General features: G+C 48.6%; 1 protein-coding gene across 2 annotated transcripts in view; it reads left to right on the top strand.

Moving 5' to 3' along the window:
• The window catches only part of ADAMTS17 (ADAM metallopeptidase with thrombospondin type 1 motif 17), a 376,073-nt gene that overhangs the window by 283,249 nt on the left and 72,168 nt on the right, over positions 1–20,656 (top strand). For both annotated transcript variants that reach the window (XM_034939509.3, XM_034939508.3), the window contains 4 exons: positions 548–628; positions 10,494–10,651; positions 12,819–12,978; positions 15,561–15,696. In XM_034939509.3, the coding sequence (XP_034795400.1) occupies positions 548–628; positions 10,494–10,651; positions 12,819–12,978; positions 15,561–15,696 (535 nt within the window). The remainder of the gene's footprint in view (positions 1–547; positions 629–10,493; positions 10,652–12,818; positions 12,979–15,560; positions 15,697–20,656) is intronic.

The following is a 20,656-nucleotide window of genomic DNA, read 5'->3' as shown; positions in this document are numbered from 1 at the left end:
TAGAAACATCACTTCATCTCTGCCTTCATGTTCTCGCGACATTCTCCCTATGTGCTTGTCTCCCTATGTGCATGTCTCCCTATGTGCATGTCTCCCTATGTGCATGTCTCCCTATGTGCATGTCTCCCTATGTGCATGTCTCCCTATGTGCATGTCTCCCTATGTGCATGTCTCCCTATGTGCATGTCCTTTTGTAAGGACGTCAGTCATTTTGGATTAGGCCTACCTACTCCAGGATGACTTCATCTTAATATGCCTGCAGTGGTCACATGCTGATGTTCTGGTTGAAGGGGGGGCCCAGTTAGAACTTCAACATACGAATTTGGAGGAGGGGGACACCACTCAACCTGAAACATGTGCAAATCCTGCTCTCTGGAAATGGGGCCACCGGGAGGTCCTGGCCTTAGGAGAGCCTCCTTCTGCGCCAGCCCTCCATTTCTGAAGCCACTGTGGGGGGCTTGGTAGCTAGATTTTGGCCGGGGGATGCTGCACGGCCTCTGGTGCAGGGTGGAGGTGTGGTTTACCTCTGTGTCGTTTGTTGCTACAGGTTATATCGAAGCTGCCATCATTCCTGCTGGAGCTCGGAGGATCCGTGTGGTGGAAGATAAACCTGCCCACAGCTTTCTGGGTAAAACACAAATGACTTGACTCACCATTTATGTGTTGAGAATCGATTTTGATGATCAGTCTGGTAAATTGGTTCAGTGTCATTCCTCCCGGGTTATGGCTGGTTTCACGCCTGTGTTGTAATGACATGAGCACCCAGAGGGGACCACACAGTGCTGTCATATTTGACTAACATGCAGCCACCCCCAGGGTGGCTTAGGGGCGGGAACAGGAAGGAAAATGATAGAAGACAAGCTTGGGACAGGAAGGAGGATCATAGAAGAGTGAAGGAAGTTGTGAGGAATTGGGGCAGGTTACCAGTCCCCCAGAGTAACCCCAGGAGAGCTGAGAGCACCTTGAGTCTGAGCAGTGCAGGCCATTGGCCAACTTGCAGGAAGCCCCATTGGGCTGCCAGTGGCTCTGGGGATGACTTCTTAGCTGGAAAAAGAACAACAATCTTAAGTCTCATGGAAACCCAGAAGGATACCAATTTCACTAAGGTCTGTGTATCCCAAATTCCTAGTGGCCAGCTCCATTGACTTCAAGCACAAACACCTGCATCTTTCCGTAGACTTGGGTTCTATTCTGGACTAGTTTTCCTAACTATGCAGGAGCAAAGCCATTCTGATAAATCCCTTCCTAGCCAGAGAAGACCTTCTGAGGGTATCCTTGGCCCAATTCCCAGATGACCCCAGCAAAGGTCAGCCCAGGACTTGAGCCCCAAGGTGGTTGGAGTTCTGAGTTGGACACAGAAGTGGAGACAGCAGGGTGCCCAGAGGGTGCCTCTGCTCCTACCTTCCTGGCTTGGAACATGCTGTGGCCCCTGCCCTTCTGCCAGCTTTAATCCCATGTTCCTGTCTTGGGTTAAACTTAAACTCAAGGTGGCTGATCTTCCTCAGGTACCCCTCTTCTGAGCTGTTTTCATGTCATCATCTCTCAGCCTGTGTTGCAAAGTGCTGATTGAGACTGAAGAAAGAAAAAGTAAGACATGATTTGTCTAGTTTCAAAAATGATTTTAGCTAAATCGAAGTTACCCATGAAACCCTTTTATTTCCGTTTTTATCACTGATTTTTTAAAATGACATCTTTGTCCACATTCCTGCCTTTATAGACTATGCAAAAGTCCGAGTCTTTCTTTGAAATGGTCTCTGCTTGAGAGACTCAATGTCTACTGAGACAGACACAAAACAAATCTCGAATAGGCAAGTTTACAATGAAGACCACAGTCCTGTTAAAGAGTTAGGAAATGCTTTGACGCTAAGATGCTCCTCACACACCTGCCTTGGGGAAGGCAGGCATGCCCATTTCCAAGCACCCACGTGGGGTATCACTGGCACCACACTCTGTGGATCCCCCCATGTCCCAAGCTGCCCTGCCACCTCCTCCCAGCTTGGTCACCTGCCATCCACCCTGCCTCCTTGAGGCTGTGACGGCCGCTCGTGCTTCTGCTGCCAGGGTAAGACCTTGACATCCCTGGAGTTGACATCCATGTGCATTTTCATCAGCCCCATGGTTTTTCACCTCCCCTGCATGGACAGTGTCCCTGCCTCGCCTGGCACTCTCCTCCTCAGCTGTCCCAGCTGTCACTCTGCAAATAGAACAACACTTAAAAATGCATTCTAAAACGAGGCCTCTTGCTGCTTTTGGCAGCTTCCAAGTGACAGCCTCTTTTTACTAAATTCGCAAAGAGCCCACTCCCTCTCCTGCCCATCAAAGGACATTGGGTCAACCTCACCAGCATTTGCATTGGAAGCCCCACCAGCTGGTATCATGCCAAAAAGTTACCCTTCCCCTTCCCAACCCACGCATTTGAATGTACTGGAGGCCCTCCGTGGGAGGCTGATGTCACCTTTCATCCTAATTCAAAATTCGCAGTCTGGGTATTCCAAGAGGTACTCAGTTTGGAGGTCGAAGTAGTGGTTCTTCCATCAAGCCCAGAAGGTGTCCCTGCGAGTAAGTCCCTTGGCTTCCGACCCTGGCTTCTGAGATTTCCCAGCATGGCTGCTCCGCCTGGCTCAGCCCTGAGTGTCTGGCGATAGGAGTGTCTTCCTTATCTCCACTTTTGCATGGCAATTTTAGAATGACAGAGGATGTTAGAATCCTTCGGCTCACTCCTCAACTTCCCATTCCTGTGGTACAAATGGACCTTTCACTCACATTCACTTTAGGGCCAACAGGTGCTAACTAGCAGATGCCACCCAGGAGAACGAGCTCTTGTGATCGTCCGTCAGCTCCTGAGGCCTGAGGGCCATGTGTACAAAAAAAGAACAATAGCATCCGCGATAGTGGCTCCCAGTCACGGAGCTCGGCTGTGCCTTGGAGACCCGATCCCTAATCTCCCTAAATGGGCTGCAAGGTATTGCTCTGCTTCCTTCATAGAGGGGCAAGCTGAAGCTTCAGGGGGCTTGGTGTCTCATCCAGGGTCTCCACCTCCTCTGATTTCGCTGCCATTCATGGAGCCTCTCAGAATTACTCTGTCCAATCATGGCCAGAGACTGCCGGATGGAGACTTTTCATTGGAGAACACACGTTAAACCTGCCTGTTGTTGCCACTACGTTGTATGCACTTCGGAACAAACCTGCATCCCACAGAGATTGGTTTAACATCTTGGGGTGACTGCTCAGCTCTCCAGAAGCAGTGGGCCTCCGTGGGAGGTTGGAGCCGGCTTCCTGCCTTATCTTACCCAGAAGGCATAATCCCAGGACTCCAGGGCCTGGCTGATGGACACGGGCAAGCCTGAAGGTGGTCCACACTCATTATGTTTCTAAAGTTAGTTCAAAAAGGCCTTTGCCTCCACTCGGGGCTGGGTGCTTTGGAAGTCAACCCAGTGTAACTTTGAATTACTCTCACATTTGCTGGGAGCAATTCCTGAAAAATTTCACCCCACCTACCTTCAGCCCACGCTGGCTGGCTTTCTGCTCACAACCACCTGGAACAGGAAATGCCTGGGCAGTTTGTATCCATAGCTAAGAACACAGCTGGCAGAACTCCGAGTGGAAATAAAAGGAGCTGACTTGCTGCCAGGATTAGAAGTAGGTTGACTGTGGGTCAGGTCTTCCAGTGAAGCTAGGAGGGAGAGAGACTAAAAGAACCCCACTCGGGCTTCTGTGCAGCTCCATGCCAGAGAGGGGCACGTGGACAGGGTCAGAGCTCGCATCTGCCTCCAGCCAGCTCTGAAAAGGAGCAGTGCCCTTCCCTCAGGAATGCCCCCACCTCGCTCCCTGGAATGGCGCATGGTCTTTCCCACAGTGCCTGGAAGACCAGGATGGTGTGTAAGTGTCCACAGAGAGGAAGAAGGGCCAGAGACCGAAATGGACGTTCTGCATGTAACCTCACACTCCAGCTCATTGCAAAGGTTTTGTTCTGCCCTGGTGGCAAAGGAAAGTGTACCCACCCGTGTGGTGCCCCACAGAAGTCTAACTGTTGAGAGCTTCTGAGCAAAACCCACAAAAGTGAGCATAGTTATGTTTTGGGTAGTGATTTAAGACTTCCAATCTCTGGCCCAGGCGAAATGAGCAAGGGAAAATCTCCCCAGCAAACCAGAGCTTCAGAATTCACAGATAAAATCAAATCACTGGGGGAGTCCCCTGTTCTTCACTCTGTTAATTGCCCATAAAATCAAAGCATTCGTAATCATTTTAATTGCCCCATGGAGTGTTTTCTGGGTCCAACAATAACCTGATTTCAAGTGCACACTAATTAATCTCAAAATACTTAGAGACAAAGGGGGCTTGGAGATACTCACTGATGCCCAAGGTTTGAGGGGACAGGAACTTGTAGAGCCCAAAATGTATTTAATTTGGAAGGTTGTCTTTCAGGAAAAAAAATACATTATGCATAGGGCCGTGGAAAGGACTCCTCCAGAGGTGCCTGGAGCTGCAGCCTCATAGGCCTCATAGGCCTTTGCAGACCCCACTCTGTGCAGCTAACGCAAGGCAGGAGAGCAACCCAAGCTGCCACAGAAGGGGCCAGGAGGTGACCTGCATTGTCTCTCTGGATTTGACATGGCCCCATGAAGTCATTGTTCTTGGGACTCCACAATGAACCTATTTATTCACTGTTAAAAATGATCTTGACGTCCCAAAGGAATCTCTGAGGCTGACATCTCTTTTGAGGGATGTCAGGCGCGAACTTCTGATTTTAGCAGGAAGTTATGATTTTTCAGATGGACCACAGCAAACTGCAAATTTGGAATCTTGCTAAGTGACACCAAAGTGAAAAGGTTGGAAGTAACCCCTATGCCTCCTGGCTCTGCTGACCTCCTGCTAATAACTCTGCCTGTGTTTTCCTCTCCCCGGGAGATACACAAATGTGTGGCTAGGAGCACGCTGTCCCGTGGAAAGGCGTGCAGGCTCTGAGCTGGAAAGCTGCATTTGCAGTGCGCCAGAACTTGCAGCCACTGCGGCGACGGCCACAGGCAGTGCGTGGGCATGCCAAGTGTATTCTTTCTGGGGCTGTGAGAGTTGACCCCAAACCCACGCCTGGCCTCAAACAAGTTGTGATTGTGCAGGAGTTCTCCAACTCATCGGCTCCAGACCAGGACCTCCAAAGCAAAGACAAGCATCTTCAGAATTCGTTGGAGTGCCCGTACAGCTGTGTGTGGCTTGTGAGAGCCAATTGGAGGCATCTCTTCCCCACTCCTTGTTCACTGATGCCAGGTGGATAGCAAAATCTGTCATGGTGAGGGTATTTACACTTTGGGAAGCAAATACGCCATGGCTCTAGGCTATTTTCCCCAGAGAACCGGCTGCCGCCAGCACTCTGTTGTCCGGTATGTTCCTTCCCATCAGCAGCTGAGCTTGCCTGGGTTTGTCCGTCAGCCGCAGCCTCTTTCGCTTTCCTATCCCACAATTCCTTGACCATACCCAGTGACTCCTCCGTGGCCTCCTGTAGCCCTCTTCTGACACCTCTCCCACCCATTCCGCTACTGACAAGCAAGACCCCGCTCCGGTGATCAGAGGATGGCAGGCTCCAAGGCCCAAGTGGCTGTACCTCCACCTCGTGCTGTAGTTGCTGCTGCTGCTGCTGCTGCCGCCCAGTGTCGGGCCTCCGATGGCAGAAGCAGGGCTTCCCCAGGCCAGCCGCCACCTCTGTGCAGCGTTTCTGAGGATGGTCTTATAACCGTCTCCAGGTGTGCCCTCCTGCCCTTTTTTGGGCCTTTTCACTCTTGACTTGCCAGATGTTTTACTTTTGGCATGGAAGTGGGGTAGTTTGTAGGTTGTCATTCAGAGTCACTTTAAAACATCTTTAAAAAAAGGGCCCGAGAAATACATAAACAAGGCCAGTGGAGAAAGAGTCACCTCCTCAGGAGTGTTAGAGCCAGGATAGGAGAGTTACAGCCGGGATAGGGGTGTTAGAGCCGGGATAGGGGTGTTAGAGCCGGGATAGGAGGGTTAGAGCCGGGATGGGGTGTTAGAGCCGGGATAGGAGGGTTAGAGCCGGGATGGGGTGTTAGAGCCGGGATAGGGGGTGTTAGAGCCGGGATAGGGGGTGTTAGAGCCAGGATAGGGGTGTCAGAGCCAGGATAGGAGAGTTAGAGCCGGGATAGGGGGTGTTAGAGCCGGGATAGGGGGTGTTAGAGCCGGGATATAAGGGTTAGAGCCGGGATAGGGGTGTTGGAGCCGGGATAGGGGTGTTGGAGCCGGGATAGGGGTGTTGGAGCCGGGATAGGGGTGTTGGAGCTGGGATAGGGGTGTTGGAGCCGGGATAGGGGTGTTGGAGCCGGGATAGGAGGGTTAGAGCCGGGACAGGGGTGTTAGAGCCGGGATAGGAGGGTTAGAGCCGGGATAGAGGTGTTAGTGCTGGGATATGGGCAGAGGCCCTGGAGGGAGTTTGAGGCAGGGGTGGAGTGTACCAGGCCTTCTGCCTCTCAGGGGTACTCAGCTGGGTGGTAAACATCTGGGGCCTATTTATAGGAAGCTGTAATAGTAATTTTCTTTCCTCGCCTGTTCTGCCTTCTTCGTGATTAGCTTTTTTTTAACCCAACCTCCAAAAAGCATGTGTGAATGCCAAACCCAGCTCTCAGTTGCTGAGCACCAGCTTCAGGCACTGCTGGATCCAGGGGCTTAAAATGATGTCACAGGAGAAACGGTTTCTCTCCGCACTGGCACTCCTGCCTGTCCTCTCTGTGGACATCTTCCTGTGGGCTGGTAGATCCAGGCTCACATCCAGTCTCTGGGAAACCCTGTGAGAAGAAAGCTGCCTTTTCCTAAGGTGAACAAAAGTCCCCCTGTTTGGGGTTGGGTGATGGGCTTGTGCCTGGAACTGTGGGGTTCAATCCCACGTGACGGGAGGAAAAACATGTTCCCAGGAGAAACCCTGGGTACCATTGCTTAAAGGGAGAAACAGATGCCGTGTGATGGGCACAGTGGGTGTTCACAGAAGCAACAAACCAGGGACGAGCCTGGGGCCCCAGCTCAGGGCAGCCCGTGTTGGAGTCTGTCACTGGCAGGGTGTGGATATGGGACTCAGCCGGTCCGTGCCGGTGGCCTAGCAAGGAGGAGAGCAGCTGCCTGGCTTCCCTCTGGTCTTTGTGAGAGAAATGGGTTCTACGGAGCAGGCCCTGGTGTGACTGTGGTCAGCACACAGCTTCAAAGAAATCATTTGCTCATCTCTGACTCCTTTGTATAGGGCACCTCAGCATGCCTGGGTGTCCTCTATCCTCACAGTGAGCCCCCTTCCTTCTTCCCACCCTCTGAGGCCACTCTCCATCTCTTGCCTCCTTTTCCCAGCCAAACCTCTGAAAAGTGGAAAAAACTTTACCTTCCACTTGCTTCTCCGTATGGGGTGCTGTGCCTTCCTCCCTCCATCACCCCACCCAGAACTGATCTTAGCAGTCCTGGCCTCTGAGGATCAGGAATGACCGTCCTGCCTCACACACTGCAGGCAGCCACACACCGCTGAGCCACACGCTGCGGGCGGCGTTGTCTCCTCTCCCTGTCTTACACGCTCAGCTGAAAGTGGGCTTATCCCAGGAAGCCTTCCCCATCTGCCCCGTCCCACAACATTCCTGGGCCCCAGAGGCACCTTACCATAAAGCTTGTGAAATTGTGTTACGTTCATCTTTTCTCTGTCTCCCTTCCAAACTGTGAGCTCCCTGGGAGCAAGAGCTGTGTCTGTCTTTAGCCCGCAGTGAGGAGGCCCTCAAAATAGGCTGAGGGACTGGCAGGGTACATCTGCTGTTCCCCCAACTTATGCTTTCTGAGGTGTTTCTTCAAGCAGGAGTCCCCAGACCCCAGGTTGTGGACCAGCAGTAGTCCATGGTCTGTTAGGAGCCAGGCTGCGCAGCAGCAGGTGAGTGCCCTGCGAGGGAGCGTGACCGCCTGAGCTGCGCCTCCTGTCAGATCAGAAGCGGGACATTAGATTCTCATAGGAGCGCAAACCCTATTGTGAACGGCACATGCAAGGGATCTAGGTTGTGCATGCCTTATGAGAATCTAATGGCTGATGATCTGAGGTGGAAAGTTTCATCCCAAAACCATCCCCCGCCACCCCACTTCCCCCAACCCCCTGGTCTGTGGAAAAATTGCCTTCCACGAAACCAGTCCCTAGTCCCAAAAAGCAGTCCTGGGGACTGCTGTCTTAAAGGACTCTGGCCCCTTGGTTTTTTCTATCTGCTCCTTCCCACCAGCCCACACTGGATCCTAAAACCAAATAGACACATGCATATGCAAGAGACAATTTTCTAAACCTGCAGAGAGCTTGAAAGAATGATGAACGTCCATGCACCCTTTGCCTATATTTGCCTATAGTTAATATAACCAAGTATATATTTGCATTATTAGCTCACTAGAAGCATTGGAAATCCGTGAAATCAGTCACTGTTGTAAGGGTATATAGAATATGAAACCCTGTAACAGAGCGTAGAATTTGTCCTTTTTGAAAACAGGCCTTACCTTTGCACATTTCAGCATTAGTCATAAAATCTAGACTGATGCTAAAGAAATGGGAATTGAAAGTTGTCAGAGTGATAAGTGCAGTAGGATTGGTCTATTGGATTCAGGTCTCCACTCTACAACTGAATAGCTTTGTGATTTGGGGCAAGGCACTTCTCTCTGCCCCCATTGCGTCACCCATGAAGTGATGACAATAATTCAGAGGGTTGTTGAGAAGATTAAATGGGTCAGAGTATATGAAAGAGCCAACCTAGAGAATATGCACCTTAAATGGCAGTTTGCAGATGGTGGCAGAAGAAGAGAAAAAGGAGAGGAAACTGTGGGCGTCCCAACATTCTCACCTCCTTTTCATAGCCAGGACAGTTCAGTTGTGGGTTGGATTTCTTGAAGGGAAACAGATTCGGCTCCAAGTGGCAGGGCTTTCTCTTTCTTAAGCTGTCCCTGGAGTCCTATAATCCTCAGCCTCTCATAGCCACCCTGGATACAAGACCCCACTGGAAGCCACTCTGCTGGAAAGTTCCTAGAAGCGAGGAACCTGTTTCTCTTGGCAGTCCCTCTAACACGAGAAGCCCTGAGCCTGCGTCTGTGTGTTTGCCGGGAGCGAGCAGTGGGACCATAATGTCCTGGAGACAGGAACTGAGGCCAGTGACTACCCAGCGACCCTCTGTTGCTTGTGGCCTGCTCCAGCCTGAGGCTGATGAATTCAGCAGTAACCAAAACCCCTTTTGGGTTTCAACTCTCATTTTCCAAAATCAGTATTAAATGTGGGCATTTTATTTCTGGCCTCAGTAAGCAGAGAACAGTCAATGCAGCAGAATCTGATTTCATTGATATGGACTGAGTAGGGTCCCAATGAGATATATGTAGATCAGTTTGGGGTGTCCGTGGGGCTCCAGTTGTGTGTGCAGGGAGTATGGGCATAGGACTGAGGGTGCCCTGGAGTTCCCATTTTGGGAAATGACAGACTTACTATCACCTCTTGTCATCTGCCGACTTCTCCTAAAATGCCAGAATAGGTTTTAGTTGTTGGGATTTTTTTTTTCCTAAATAACAGCAGCAACAAAATAGGATGTCACTGCAGAGTGCTGTCCTCATGAGAACCACATGATCTTCACCCCGAAGTGGGAAGACACAAGAAAAATCCTGGTGAGCGACTCAGAAAATAGTAAATACATGGCTTGTGTGGAAAACCAAGTTTCTGCTTATGGCCCGTCAGCAGCATGTTGATTCTCAGCCCCTCCTGGCACAGGCTGTCCCTGGTAGAGATGTGGGCGAGCAAACGTGAGAACCTGAAGCCCACAGAGCTAGGGTGTGAGAGTGCCTCTCCCCTGCTACGCTCAGCCCCCAACCACTGCTTGTCCACAGCTGCCAAGTGTGACCACCACATCTGTGGGTGGCTAGAGTTTCCAAACGTTCATACTTAACAGAGTAATGGTTATTGATTGAAGGGATGTCCACTTTAGTAATGGGGGGATATCGGATCCTTAAGAGGTGCTGGAGATGGGCTGCTCTCCTTCTAGAACCCCAGGTAGGTAATAGGAAAGGGAACTGATGAGTTTTGCTAAAGCAGCAAAACCTGGTTTGTAGCCTGTGACACATTAAAATGGAATGAATTCATCAGGCAGAAAACCATCTGCTGGGTAAGTTTAGTGAAATGATATCAGACCATGGTTGTCTCCATTCCCTGCCTCTCCACCCCTAACCCCAGCTATCTGAGTTGGTTTTGAGACAGAAGCCCAGGCTGAAAGGTGCCCATCAATCCCACAGCTCTCCCTGGGGATCCTAGGGGTCTGCGTCTCCGTGCTCCCTGCGATCCAGGCTTTTGTTCTCAGTACACAGAGCACTTGCCTTCTCTCGCTTCAGGCCTCTCTCCTTCCCCCTGTGGAAGGGAGACCTCTGCCCCACTCAGGGGCTGTAAATTCCGTTTAAAGACAGGCTGGATCCCCCTACCCCCAGCCCCTTGATTCTTTGGTCTTCAATTTGCTTTCTAGCTCTCAAAGACTCCGGTAAGGGATCCATCAACAGTGACTGGAAGATAGAGCTCCCCGGAGAGTTCCAGATTGCAGGCACAACTGTTCGCTATGTGAGAAGGGGGCTGTGGGAGAAGATTTCTGCCAAGGGACCAACCAAACTACCGCTGCACTTGATGGTAACTTGCTGGGCTTCCACCCTTGTCTCGGGGGTATGGCTCCCAGAGGTCTACTAGGTTACTTTCCAATTTACTTCTTCTTGGGACCTCGGGGGCAGGAGATGCGTCTGGCTTCCAGGGGTTTATGCGGTCCCCTGCTGCTCAGTCCTCTCCCCTCTCTGGGTCCTTTCTTTTCCAGTCCCTTGCACAACTTGCTTCAGAATTCTCTCATTGCGTCCCCTGGCTCTTCCCTGGCCGAGCTCCTATCTTTTTCAAGAGGAGCTGCCTCAAAGAAGGAAATGCTTAGCCACGTGGATGGCAGCCAGGGAGACTTGGCCTTATTAAGCAGACAGCCCCACTCCAAGTCTGTTTTTGCATCGGTTGGTGAGATGCATAGATCTGCCTGCACAGAGTGTATATCATTACCTTTCGGAAATGAACTATGACTCCAGGTCCGAACTGGAATCCCTCAGATTTCACAGACCCAGCTTGCAACAAGCATTTGGGAATCAGGGAGGGGGATCAGATGATGCGGGTATTGTACTCCCCAGGTGACCTCCAGAAACCTGTGAGCCATTGGGCCAGGCCAGGGCGCCGTCTTACCTGTTGTCTCAGGGAGGCCTCCATGCAAGCCACTGAAACATCAGTGATGCCTCCTTTTAAACATGTCAGAGATCTCCAGGGAATGGAGCGCCCTGCTTCCGTCTCAAGATCCAGGAGTTCTCATGGCTAACTTCTGATGCCTCATCATTATCGATTCTGTGTCTCCTTCCAAAAAATAGGATTTGTGGCAGCTTGTGCCCCTGTAATCAAAACACGCTTTGTCCACAGTGCCTGCCAGAGTCTCTCCGTGGAAGTTCTTCTTCCCCGTTAATTTGTGATCTCTGGCAGCCTGTAAGTGTTCCAGGTTAGTTGACACCCAAAAGATTTTCTAGCCATTGCCCAGGGAATCTCCTGAGGAGGCTGGCTCTGCCGGGGAGCGCTGGCCCCCAGGGTGGGCATTGCCCCATAGTGGTGTTAACCCCGTTAAAATTTCTGGGGAGACAAAGGCAAGGCAGTTTTCATGTGCAACCTAAACCATGTAGAAATCTGCCAGTGCACCACTCAGCCCGCTAAGTCCACTGCAAATACGTTCCTGCAAGTAGGTTTCTGGGACCCAAGAATGTGTACCTAAGTCATTTATCTGGGATAAGATTGTTCCCTAGTCACAGTCAGAACAAATCCTCCTATTCTGAGTTAAAAGCAGTTATTCAGGGGGACTAAGAGAGGAGGCAAAACATAAAACCTGTACTGAAACTTCATCTGTTAGCATGAGAATTTGCTTTCTCTAGCAAACACCAATGTGAGTGTATTTCCCTTTTCACCAAAAGCCTTTGTAAACTGAGCAAGTGGTTAGCCCATTAAAGCGAAGTCCCCAGCCTGGATTCATTCAGACCAGGGTGAACAAAACTCGGAGAAAGCAACTACTACCGTAACTGAAGTTTCAGCCCTCGCTTAATATTGATGGCTTTTCTTTCAAAATGTGATTGTCACTTCAAGATTTTAAAACTGAAAATGAGAGGGGCCCCTTTGCCTCTATATAGAAAGCCATGGTCCCCAAACTGGGATGTACACATTGTTTGCAGAATCAGTATCACCAGTGAGCTGCATTTTGCCCTTGAGCTTGCCTTACCCCTGACTCTCTGGACCAACTGACACAGCAGTGATTGATGATGGGGAGTGAAGGAAGATGTTCATTTCCAAAGAAATAGAGTCACCCCAATTGCTCTGATGCCTTTCTAGGTAAAAGTTTATCTGTGTCTTTCCTGTCTGCAAGGGCAGCTTTGTGGGTGAGCATGCAGGAATGTGGACTGTTCTCTGCGTGACGCAGCTCTCCATCAAAATTGCAGTGAGAGGTTTCAGAGTCACTTATCCTAAAGCACCTAGTCTAAGCTTGTCTCTCTCTTGGGTAGGAAAGAACAGAACTCCCTCACGATGGTTTGCATTCACCCCACTCCTAAGTTGAGTCCCTGAGGAATCCAGGGTTGAGGTAAAGGATCACCCTCAGTGGAACCTGTTTTCAGCCCCAGAAAAGAGCTGGTTACCCCTCATAAAGAAACAGCCGCGGTGTGCCTGTGTGTGCAGATTCGGCAAACCCACGGGCCATCCTTCCTTTTCAAAATGGCCTTTTGTTTTGCGGCTGATCCAGGTGTTGTTATTTCACGACCAAGATTATGGAATTCATTATGAATACACTGTTCCTGTAAACCGCACCGTGGAAAATCAAAGCGAACCAGAAAAACCGCAGGACTCTTTGTTCATCTGGACCCACAGCGGCTGGGAAGGGTGCAGTGTGCAGTGCGGCGGAGGTGAGTGGCCGTGGTCCGTGACCTGTTGGGTGTGGGGTTTTGCTGAAGGAAGGAGAAAGGCATCTGTGGCCAGCACGCAGAGTGTGAGACATCTGCAACCTGTAGCTCCATGGGAATTTAACCATATCCCACCGAAAATCTCTCTGCAGAATACTTGGGCAGAGTCTTCCCAACTCCCACACTAGGGTCATGCCCATACCTCTACTTTGCCTGGGGCCCAGGGCCCCACAGCTCTGACCTGTGGGTGAAGCGGGGTTTGGCTGATGTATGATTACGTCTCGGGTGTGACAGGTGGACCCTGGGAATAAACAGAATAGACCTTCAACTGCTGCCGCTTGCTGGAGGGGCACCAGAGCATGTCTCTGCCCGCTCCCAAATTCCCTTCCCTCTTGGCCACAGTCACCTCACTCCAGGATACAATGGAAAGAAAAAGTCCTGCAAGTCGGGTGAAACATTCTGAGCATGAGTCCTGACTGCACAACTTCCTGCTTGACCTCAGCAAATGACTTCCTCTCTCTACCCCATGTTTCCTCACTTCTGAAATAGGATGGTTGTCTCTCATGCACACTGCAGGGTCCACAGGGTGAGCCAAAGAGCCTGTCGTACAGCAAGAATCAATATGACCAAAAGGCATTGTGTTTATTGTTGTGTCATTGAGAGGGGGCAATAGGAAGCCATTCTGAACTCTGAGCTAGCAGTTTCTTAGTACAGTGCTGTTTGTCACCCTAGCAGGGCACATAGAAGGGTCATGGGAGATGGAACACAGGGTGGGTAGATTTTAGTGGACAAAGAGTTGGGACAGAAGGTTGACCTGGACTCTGGTAGGCCAACCCAGAGAGTTGGATAATGGAGTGGAACCCCGGGCATAGCCCCCGCCATCCCTAGTCCTGAGCACCTATTGACTGCTTGGATAACTTTTGTTAGATGTCCAGTATGTAAAGCATTGCTTACCATTTAAGGGATTCATCCCATTTTTCATGGGTAGGAGTTATAGACACACAGGAATTTCTTCCTGGGCGTCTTGGCCAACCACCCTCACTGTCTGTGCTTAGCCTATTCCTGCAACAGCCCTGCGGCAGTTGGCATAGCCTCCGGATACCACCATCAGCCCTGCATCCTCCACTCTGCACCTCTCCCCGGGGGGCCTTCTCCCCCTCAGCCCTTAGCTGACGCTTGTGCCGATGGCCTTTCAACTTCCAAATCCAGCTAACACATCTACCTCTGATTCCAGCCAGGTTTTCCTCTTGGGCAACTTGTTGCAAACTAAGCATAGCCCACATGGAATAGTTAGCAGGCTCTCCTGGGGTCAGGGGCAGGCTGTTCTGTTGCTGTTGGCTTGGTGGCAATCCTTTTATGACACTGATGACTTCCAGCTTCCTAACACAGTGGTCAGACCTGCCACCAAAGCTGAAAGCAGTTCCGTGCTTTCTGTACTCATGCAAGGCTGCCATGTGGGGCAGCAGCAACTGGCAGTGGAGTTCAGGTCTCCATGATTTCGAGTCATCCCTACATGACAAATTGCCCAGGACACAGACCCAGCAGGGAGCCCAGGATCCAAATAGTTGTGCTTGACTCCCTATTAATATTTTATTGTCACTCTTCCCAAATAATAATAATGACAGCGATAGAGCTTAGATGAAGTGTTAGCCACCTGCCAGGTTCTGTTCTATGGACACCATATATATTTGTTTATTTTAATCATCACTGAGGCACCCTGAGGCACAGTGAAGTTAAGCAAACCAGGCTGCTTGAGGAAACTGAGACACAGAAGCATGGTGGCCAACTGTTGACACTGTGGCTACTGTGATGCTATTTGTGATACAGCCAAGACTTGAACCCAGACAGCCTGGCTCCAAGGGCCACCCTCCTAACTCCCAGTCACTCAGCCTGCCTGACAAAGGCATGGCCATGCAGTATTTAGGGTGACAAAGGCATGGCCGTGCAGTGTTTAGGGTGCTCTGGGAACACCCATAAGAAGGGCTACATCTATTTGGGATAATGAATTAGCAAAGCTTCCCAAGAGCAGGTGGGGGCTCAGCCATAAGTACCAGCTGGCTGGCTAGACAAGTCAGAATGGCTCTGGAATGCCTGTCTAGAGGATGCAGGTCTGCGTGTCTTCCAGACCAGACTCCTCATCTCCCACTTCTCCCCAGCAAGCAGGAATTCTGTAATAGGTAGCCAGACTCTGCTGAGGGCTGATGTGCAGGTCTTTAATTGAGATCAGATCTCCATAGACTTTAAACATCAAACAAGCAGATAAAAAGATGAGCAATCTTTGGAAATCAAAGGCCCAAATCAACGAACCCCAAACTGTCCAAGGACACCGCTGATCTGAGGTGTTGCTGCTTTCTTATCTTGTTCTAGAATCTTCCAGGGCCCCACTCTGCCTTCTGTGTCTTGTACTCTCCTCCCTACGATTATAGTTCTTCCTCTCTAAAAACCCACATGACATTTACAGCAGTCACTTTAAATGACCAAGTGACCATCAGCAGCACCCAAACATGCTTTCATGGGCATGCAAGCCCAGCCTTTCCACATGGGTGCAGCCACAGTCTCTCAGCTCCCTGTGGTTTGGTTTCCAGGGGAGCGCAGAACCATCGTCTCGTGTACACGGATTGTCAACAAGACCACAACTCTGGTGAACGACAGTGACTGCCCTCAAGCAAGCCGCCCAGAGCCCCAGGTCCGAAGGTGCAACTTGCACCCCTGCCAGTCACGGTAAGGAGCTGGGTTCTGTAGCTTGGACCCACCAGAGTCTGGGGCGGCAGCACCATCAGTGGTGGGGAGTGATATGCAGTTAATGCCACAGTACTGCTCTATGCTGTGTTCCGTTATTGTTGATGAGAGATTTCTGCTTGCTCAAATTACCAAATTTCCAGCTACTAAGCCAGGACTCTGATGGAAATACAACCTTCACTGGAAGGCATTGTGTAGGAGACCATTAGTAACATCTCATGGCAAAAAAAAAAAAAAAAAAAAAAAAAAATGGCCATCACCACACACTTTTAACCATTGGCTTCCCCAAATTACTTTGTCTTGGTGGAGAAGGAAACAAATATTGGAGTCTGAGTGCCCAGGAGAAAGGGTGCACACAGGCTAATGTTGTGGGTGACCTGTTTCAGTGGCTGAAATTCATGCCAGTGAGTGTGGATCTTGGTGTTTATTCTTCGGGATCCATCAGAACTTCTGTCCCAGCCCCAGCTTTCATGGCCGTGTTACCCTTGTGGACTCTCTTGGGTTGTCAGGAGATGAATTGTGTGAAATGCGTTCCTCAGCTAAGCCTCCTCTTTTTGAGTCATTTTAGCGGGACTTTAATGAATCCATTACGTTGTGGCATGTCACCCTTTGGCCTTCTGTCCTGCTCTGAATTGAGGTGAATGGTTTTTGCTTTGTGGTTCTGTGTATCATTTGAGGCATATTGACCTTTTCTAACTAGGCTAGGTGTTTAGTATTTCCATTTTCTAGGTTTTTTAACTCAGTTTGTGCCGCTTGCCTAGTACAAGAGCTTCACAACATATTTGGCTTTTGCACCAACCCCCTTTGTTTTGTCAAACTCTTAAAATGTGTTTGAGTGAGAAAGAGAGGAGACAGGAAGGAAAAAAAGAAGGTGAGGCTTGCTGTGATGATTTTCTGTGCTCCTTGCCAAATTAAGAATGAAATTCCACCCTAATGCTGAAGGCCTGGAGGAAGAGCTCACTGCAGGAAATCTGCTTGAGCACCTCGGTATGAGCAGCTGGACCACGAACCTATCGATCAGTCCATCAGGTCATATTCAGGGGCCACAGAATGGAGGATTTGCCACTGTAAAGACTCAGCAGTCGAACAGGCTACAGCCTCTTCTCTGGAAACTAAAGATGGCCTGGCCCTGGTGAAGTGATTAGAAAATAGGATAAGAGACGATGGAGGAGGAGGGTTCAGCATGAGCTCAAGGGCATGATTGAGCAAAAAGGTCTTAGGGCTCCATTCGAGAAGCATGTTTTTATTGGGGAACCTGCCCCCGATAGTCACATAGGTTCTTTTCTATTTTCCCTAAGCGTCGGCTGGCTTGAGAAATAAAGGGACAGAGTACAAAAGGGAGAAATTTTAAAGCTGGGCATCCGGGGGAGACATCACATGTCAGCAGGTTCCGTGATGCCCCCGAGCCGTAAAACCAGCAAGTTTTTATTAGGGATTTTCAAAAGGGGAGGGAGTGTGCGAATAGGGTGTGGGTCACAGAGATCACGTACTTCACAAGGTAATAAGATATCACAAGGCAAATGGAGGCAGGGCGAGATCACAGGACCGGGGCGAAAAATTGCTAATGAAGTTTCGGGCACCATTGTCATTGATAACATCTTATCAGGAGATAGGGTTTGAGAGCAACCAGTCTGACCAAAATTTATTAGGCGGGAATTTCCTCATCCTAATAATCCTGGGAGTGCTATGGGAGACTGGGGCTCATTTCATCCCTACTGTCTCAATCATAGAAGACGGCCACACCCAGGGGGGCCATTTTAGAGGCCTACCCTCAGGGGCTCATTCTCTTTCTCAGGGATGTTCCTTGCTGAGAAAAAGAATTCAGTGATACTTCCTCCCATTTGCTTTAGAAAGAAAAGAAATATGGCTCTGTTCCGCCTGGCTCACCGGCAGTCAGAGTTTAAGGTTATCTCACTTGTTCCCTGAATGTTGCTGTTATCCTGTTCTTTTTTCAAGGTGCCCAGATTTCATGTTGTTCAAACACACATGCTCTACAAACAATTTGTGCAGTTAACGCAATCATCACAGGGTCCTGAGGCAATATACATCCTCCTCAGCTTATGAGTTGACAGGATTAAGAGATTAAAGTAAAGACAGGCATAGGAAATCACAAGGGTATTGATTGGGGAAGTGATAAGTGTCCATAAAATCTTCACAATTTATGTTCAGAGATTACAGTAAAGACAGGCATAAGAAATTATAAAAGTATTTATTTGGGGAACTAATAAGTGTCCACGAAATCTTCACAATCCACGTTCTTCTGCCATGGCTTTAGCCGGTCCCTCCGTTTGGGGTTCCTGACTTCCCGCAACATGTTTTAAAATCAGTTCTGTTTTCAAACTATTTTATACCCAAGTCTTTTTAAAATTATGCACAGAAACCAGTAAAAGGAAACAGATGAAATGAGAACTGCTACCACTGAATTGAGACACACACACAATGTGGCAGAGTGGGCCAGTCTACTCTGCCTTTTCCACCTCTCACAGTACGCCCTGGCTTCTCTGTGGAACTCCAGGGATAAGATTTTGAAATAAAGGATTCTGCTTCCTGTAACAATAGAGTAGCTTATATTGGACCAGCCCTCCTACAGATAACAATTATGAACTCTGGAGACAGTATAAAAAGCAATTGTTTAAAAGCTAGAAAGCAGCCTGGGCGAGGGGGCACACACCTGTAATCCCAGCACTTTGGGAGGCAAAGGCGGGCAGATCACTTAAGGTCAGGAGTTTGAGATCAGCCTGGCCAACATAGTGAAACCCTGTCTCTACTAAAAATACAAAAATTAGCTGGGTGTGGTGGCAGATGCCTGTAGTCTCAGCTACTCAGGAGGCTGAGGCAGGAGAATTGCTTGAACCTGGGAGGTGGAGGTTGCATTGAGCTGAGATGGCACCACTGCACTCCAGCCTTGGTGACAGAGTGAGACTCCATCTCAAAAATTAATTAATTAATTAAATCTAGAAAGCAGTTAGAAACTGAAGAGAAATAGAGAAATGGAGGAATAGAATGGCATGGAATTGAATTACTGATGTTGACAGCTCTTCAACCAAAGGAAGGCCCTGGTTCCATTGAGACTAGCTAAAACTCTGATAGTTACCCGCCATCTTTTACTGGTTAAGCCATCAGAGGAGAATATTCAGGGAAACCCATAGCAGCTGGAAATTGAGAAGGAAAGACTCCAGAAAGGAGGGAGCCACAGAGAGCGACTCCCAAATTCTGCATATATCTCAAGAATCTCTGGGAATTCTTAGAGACTAGGGCCAAATCTAAGAATAAGACAGGCCGGCCAGACTCCACATAGCACAGCTAAAGCTAGAAGACCTGAACTGAGACTGTAGCTGCTGCCCACCACAAGAAAGACAGTGCCTGGAGTTTTATTCCAGCCAAATTAGCTGCCTACTAAAACAAAAATTCAATATTCTTCTAAAATGAAACTCTAGAGCTGCATAGTTCAATATGGTGGTCACTAGCCACTCCAAATTGAAATCTGCTATAAATGTAAAATATACATGAGGTTTCAAAGATTTAGTATGAAAAGAGATTATAAGTCTCAATTATTTTATAAAATATTTAAGATTATAAAATATCTTAATTTTTAACGTGATTACTTTGATTATAATCATCCCAAATGATTATATTTGGGATGCATTAGGACAAACAAAATATATTACTAAAATTAAATTTGAGGTTTTTTTACTATTTTAATGTGGCTTCTAAAAAAATCCAAATTAACAGGCTGGGCATGGTGGCTCATGCCTGTAATCCCACCACTTTGGGAGGCCAAGGCAGGCAGATCACCTGAGGTCAAGATTTCGAGACAAGCCTGGCCAACATGATGAAACCCCGTCTCTACTAAAAATACAAAAATTAGCCAGGCATGGTGGCGTGCACATGTAGTCCCAACTACTCAGGAGGCTGAGGCAGAAAACTTGCTTGAACCTGGGATACAGAGGTTGCAGTGAGCTGAGATCACACCACTGTACTCCAGCCTGGGTGATTAAGCCAGACTCCATCTCAAAAAAAAAAAAATCCAAATTATATATCCAGTTCTCATCTTCTTTCTGTTGAGCAGTGCTGCTGTTCATTAGTGTATCATTCACGGTGTTCCAGGTACAATCCAAAATTACTAGTCATATAGGGAAACAGATCCATACTCAAAAGAGAAGGCCATTAATGGAGACTGACTGGAAGATGACATGTATGTTGGAATTAGAAGAAAAGAATGTTAAAGCAGCTATTGTAACTATGCTCAGAAATGTAAGAAAAGCTATGCTCATGGTCACGGAACATATAGGAAATCTTAGAAGAAAAAAAGAGATACTCTACAACAACACAGTTTTAGGACTAAAAAATAAATACAATATCTGAAATTTAAAAAATTCACTCCATGGGTCTAACAACAGAGTAAGATGATGAAAGATTACTGAACTTGAAGATAGAGGATTAGACATTATTCAGTCTAGAAAATGGGAAGGAAAAAATTGTTGACAATGAGCAAGACTCAGTTACCTGTGGGATAGTATCAAGCATTCTAGCATAAGGGTAATTGGAGTCACAGAAGGAGAGGAGAGAGAAAATGGAGCAGAAAATAATCATTTAAGAAACAGTGATCAAAAATTTCCCAGGTTTAGTGAAAGACAGATGAGAGGTAATCAGATCACATCTTCATGTTTCAACTAGATCCCAGATTAATTCAAAGTGCCATAACAGACCCCTCTGATCATTACAACAAGTGGGCAAGTATAGCAAGTTCGTGAGTTTGCCTCCCATGTATCTTCTAAGAGAACCTTGCTGCACTGCAAAACTGAAACCAGAAGATCATGTAGGAAAACACCTACAAAACAAAGTGACATAAACAAACATGAGTGCAGACTCTATAAATGAGTGCCACAGAGCTGTGCTAAGCCTACGATAGATAACATCAAGTGTGTGTATTGCTACAGAA

The sequence above is a fragment of the Pan paniscus genome, chromosome 16 (genome assembly GCF_029289425.2).
Source record: "Pan paniscus chromosome 16, NHGRI_mPanPan1-v2.0_pri, whole genome shotgun sequence".
Classification (NCBI taxonomy): domain Eukaryota; kingdom Metazoa; phylum Chordata; class Mammalia; order Primates; family Hominidae; genus Pan; species Pan paniscus.
Note: the sequence above shows the minus strand (reverse complement) of the source record. Positions and strands in the feature narration are given on the sequence as shown.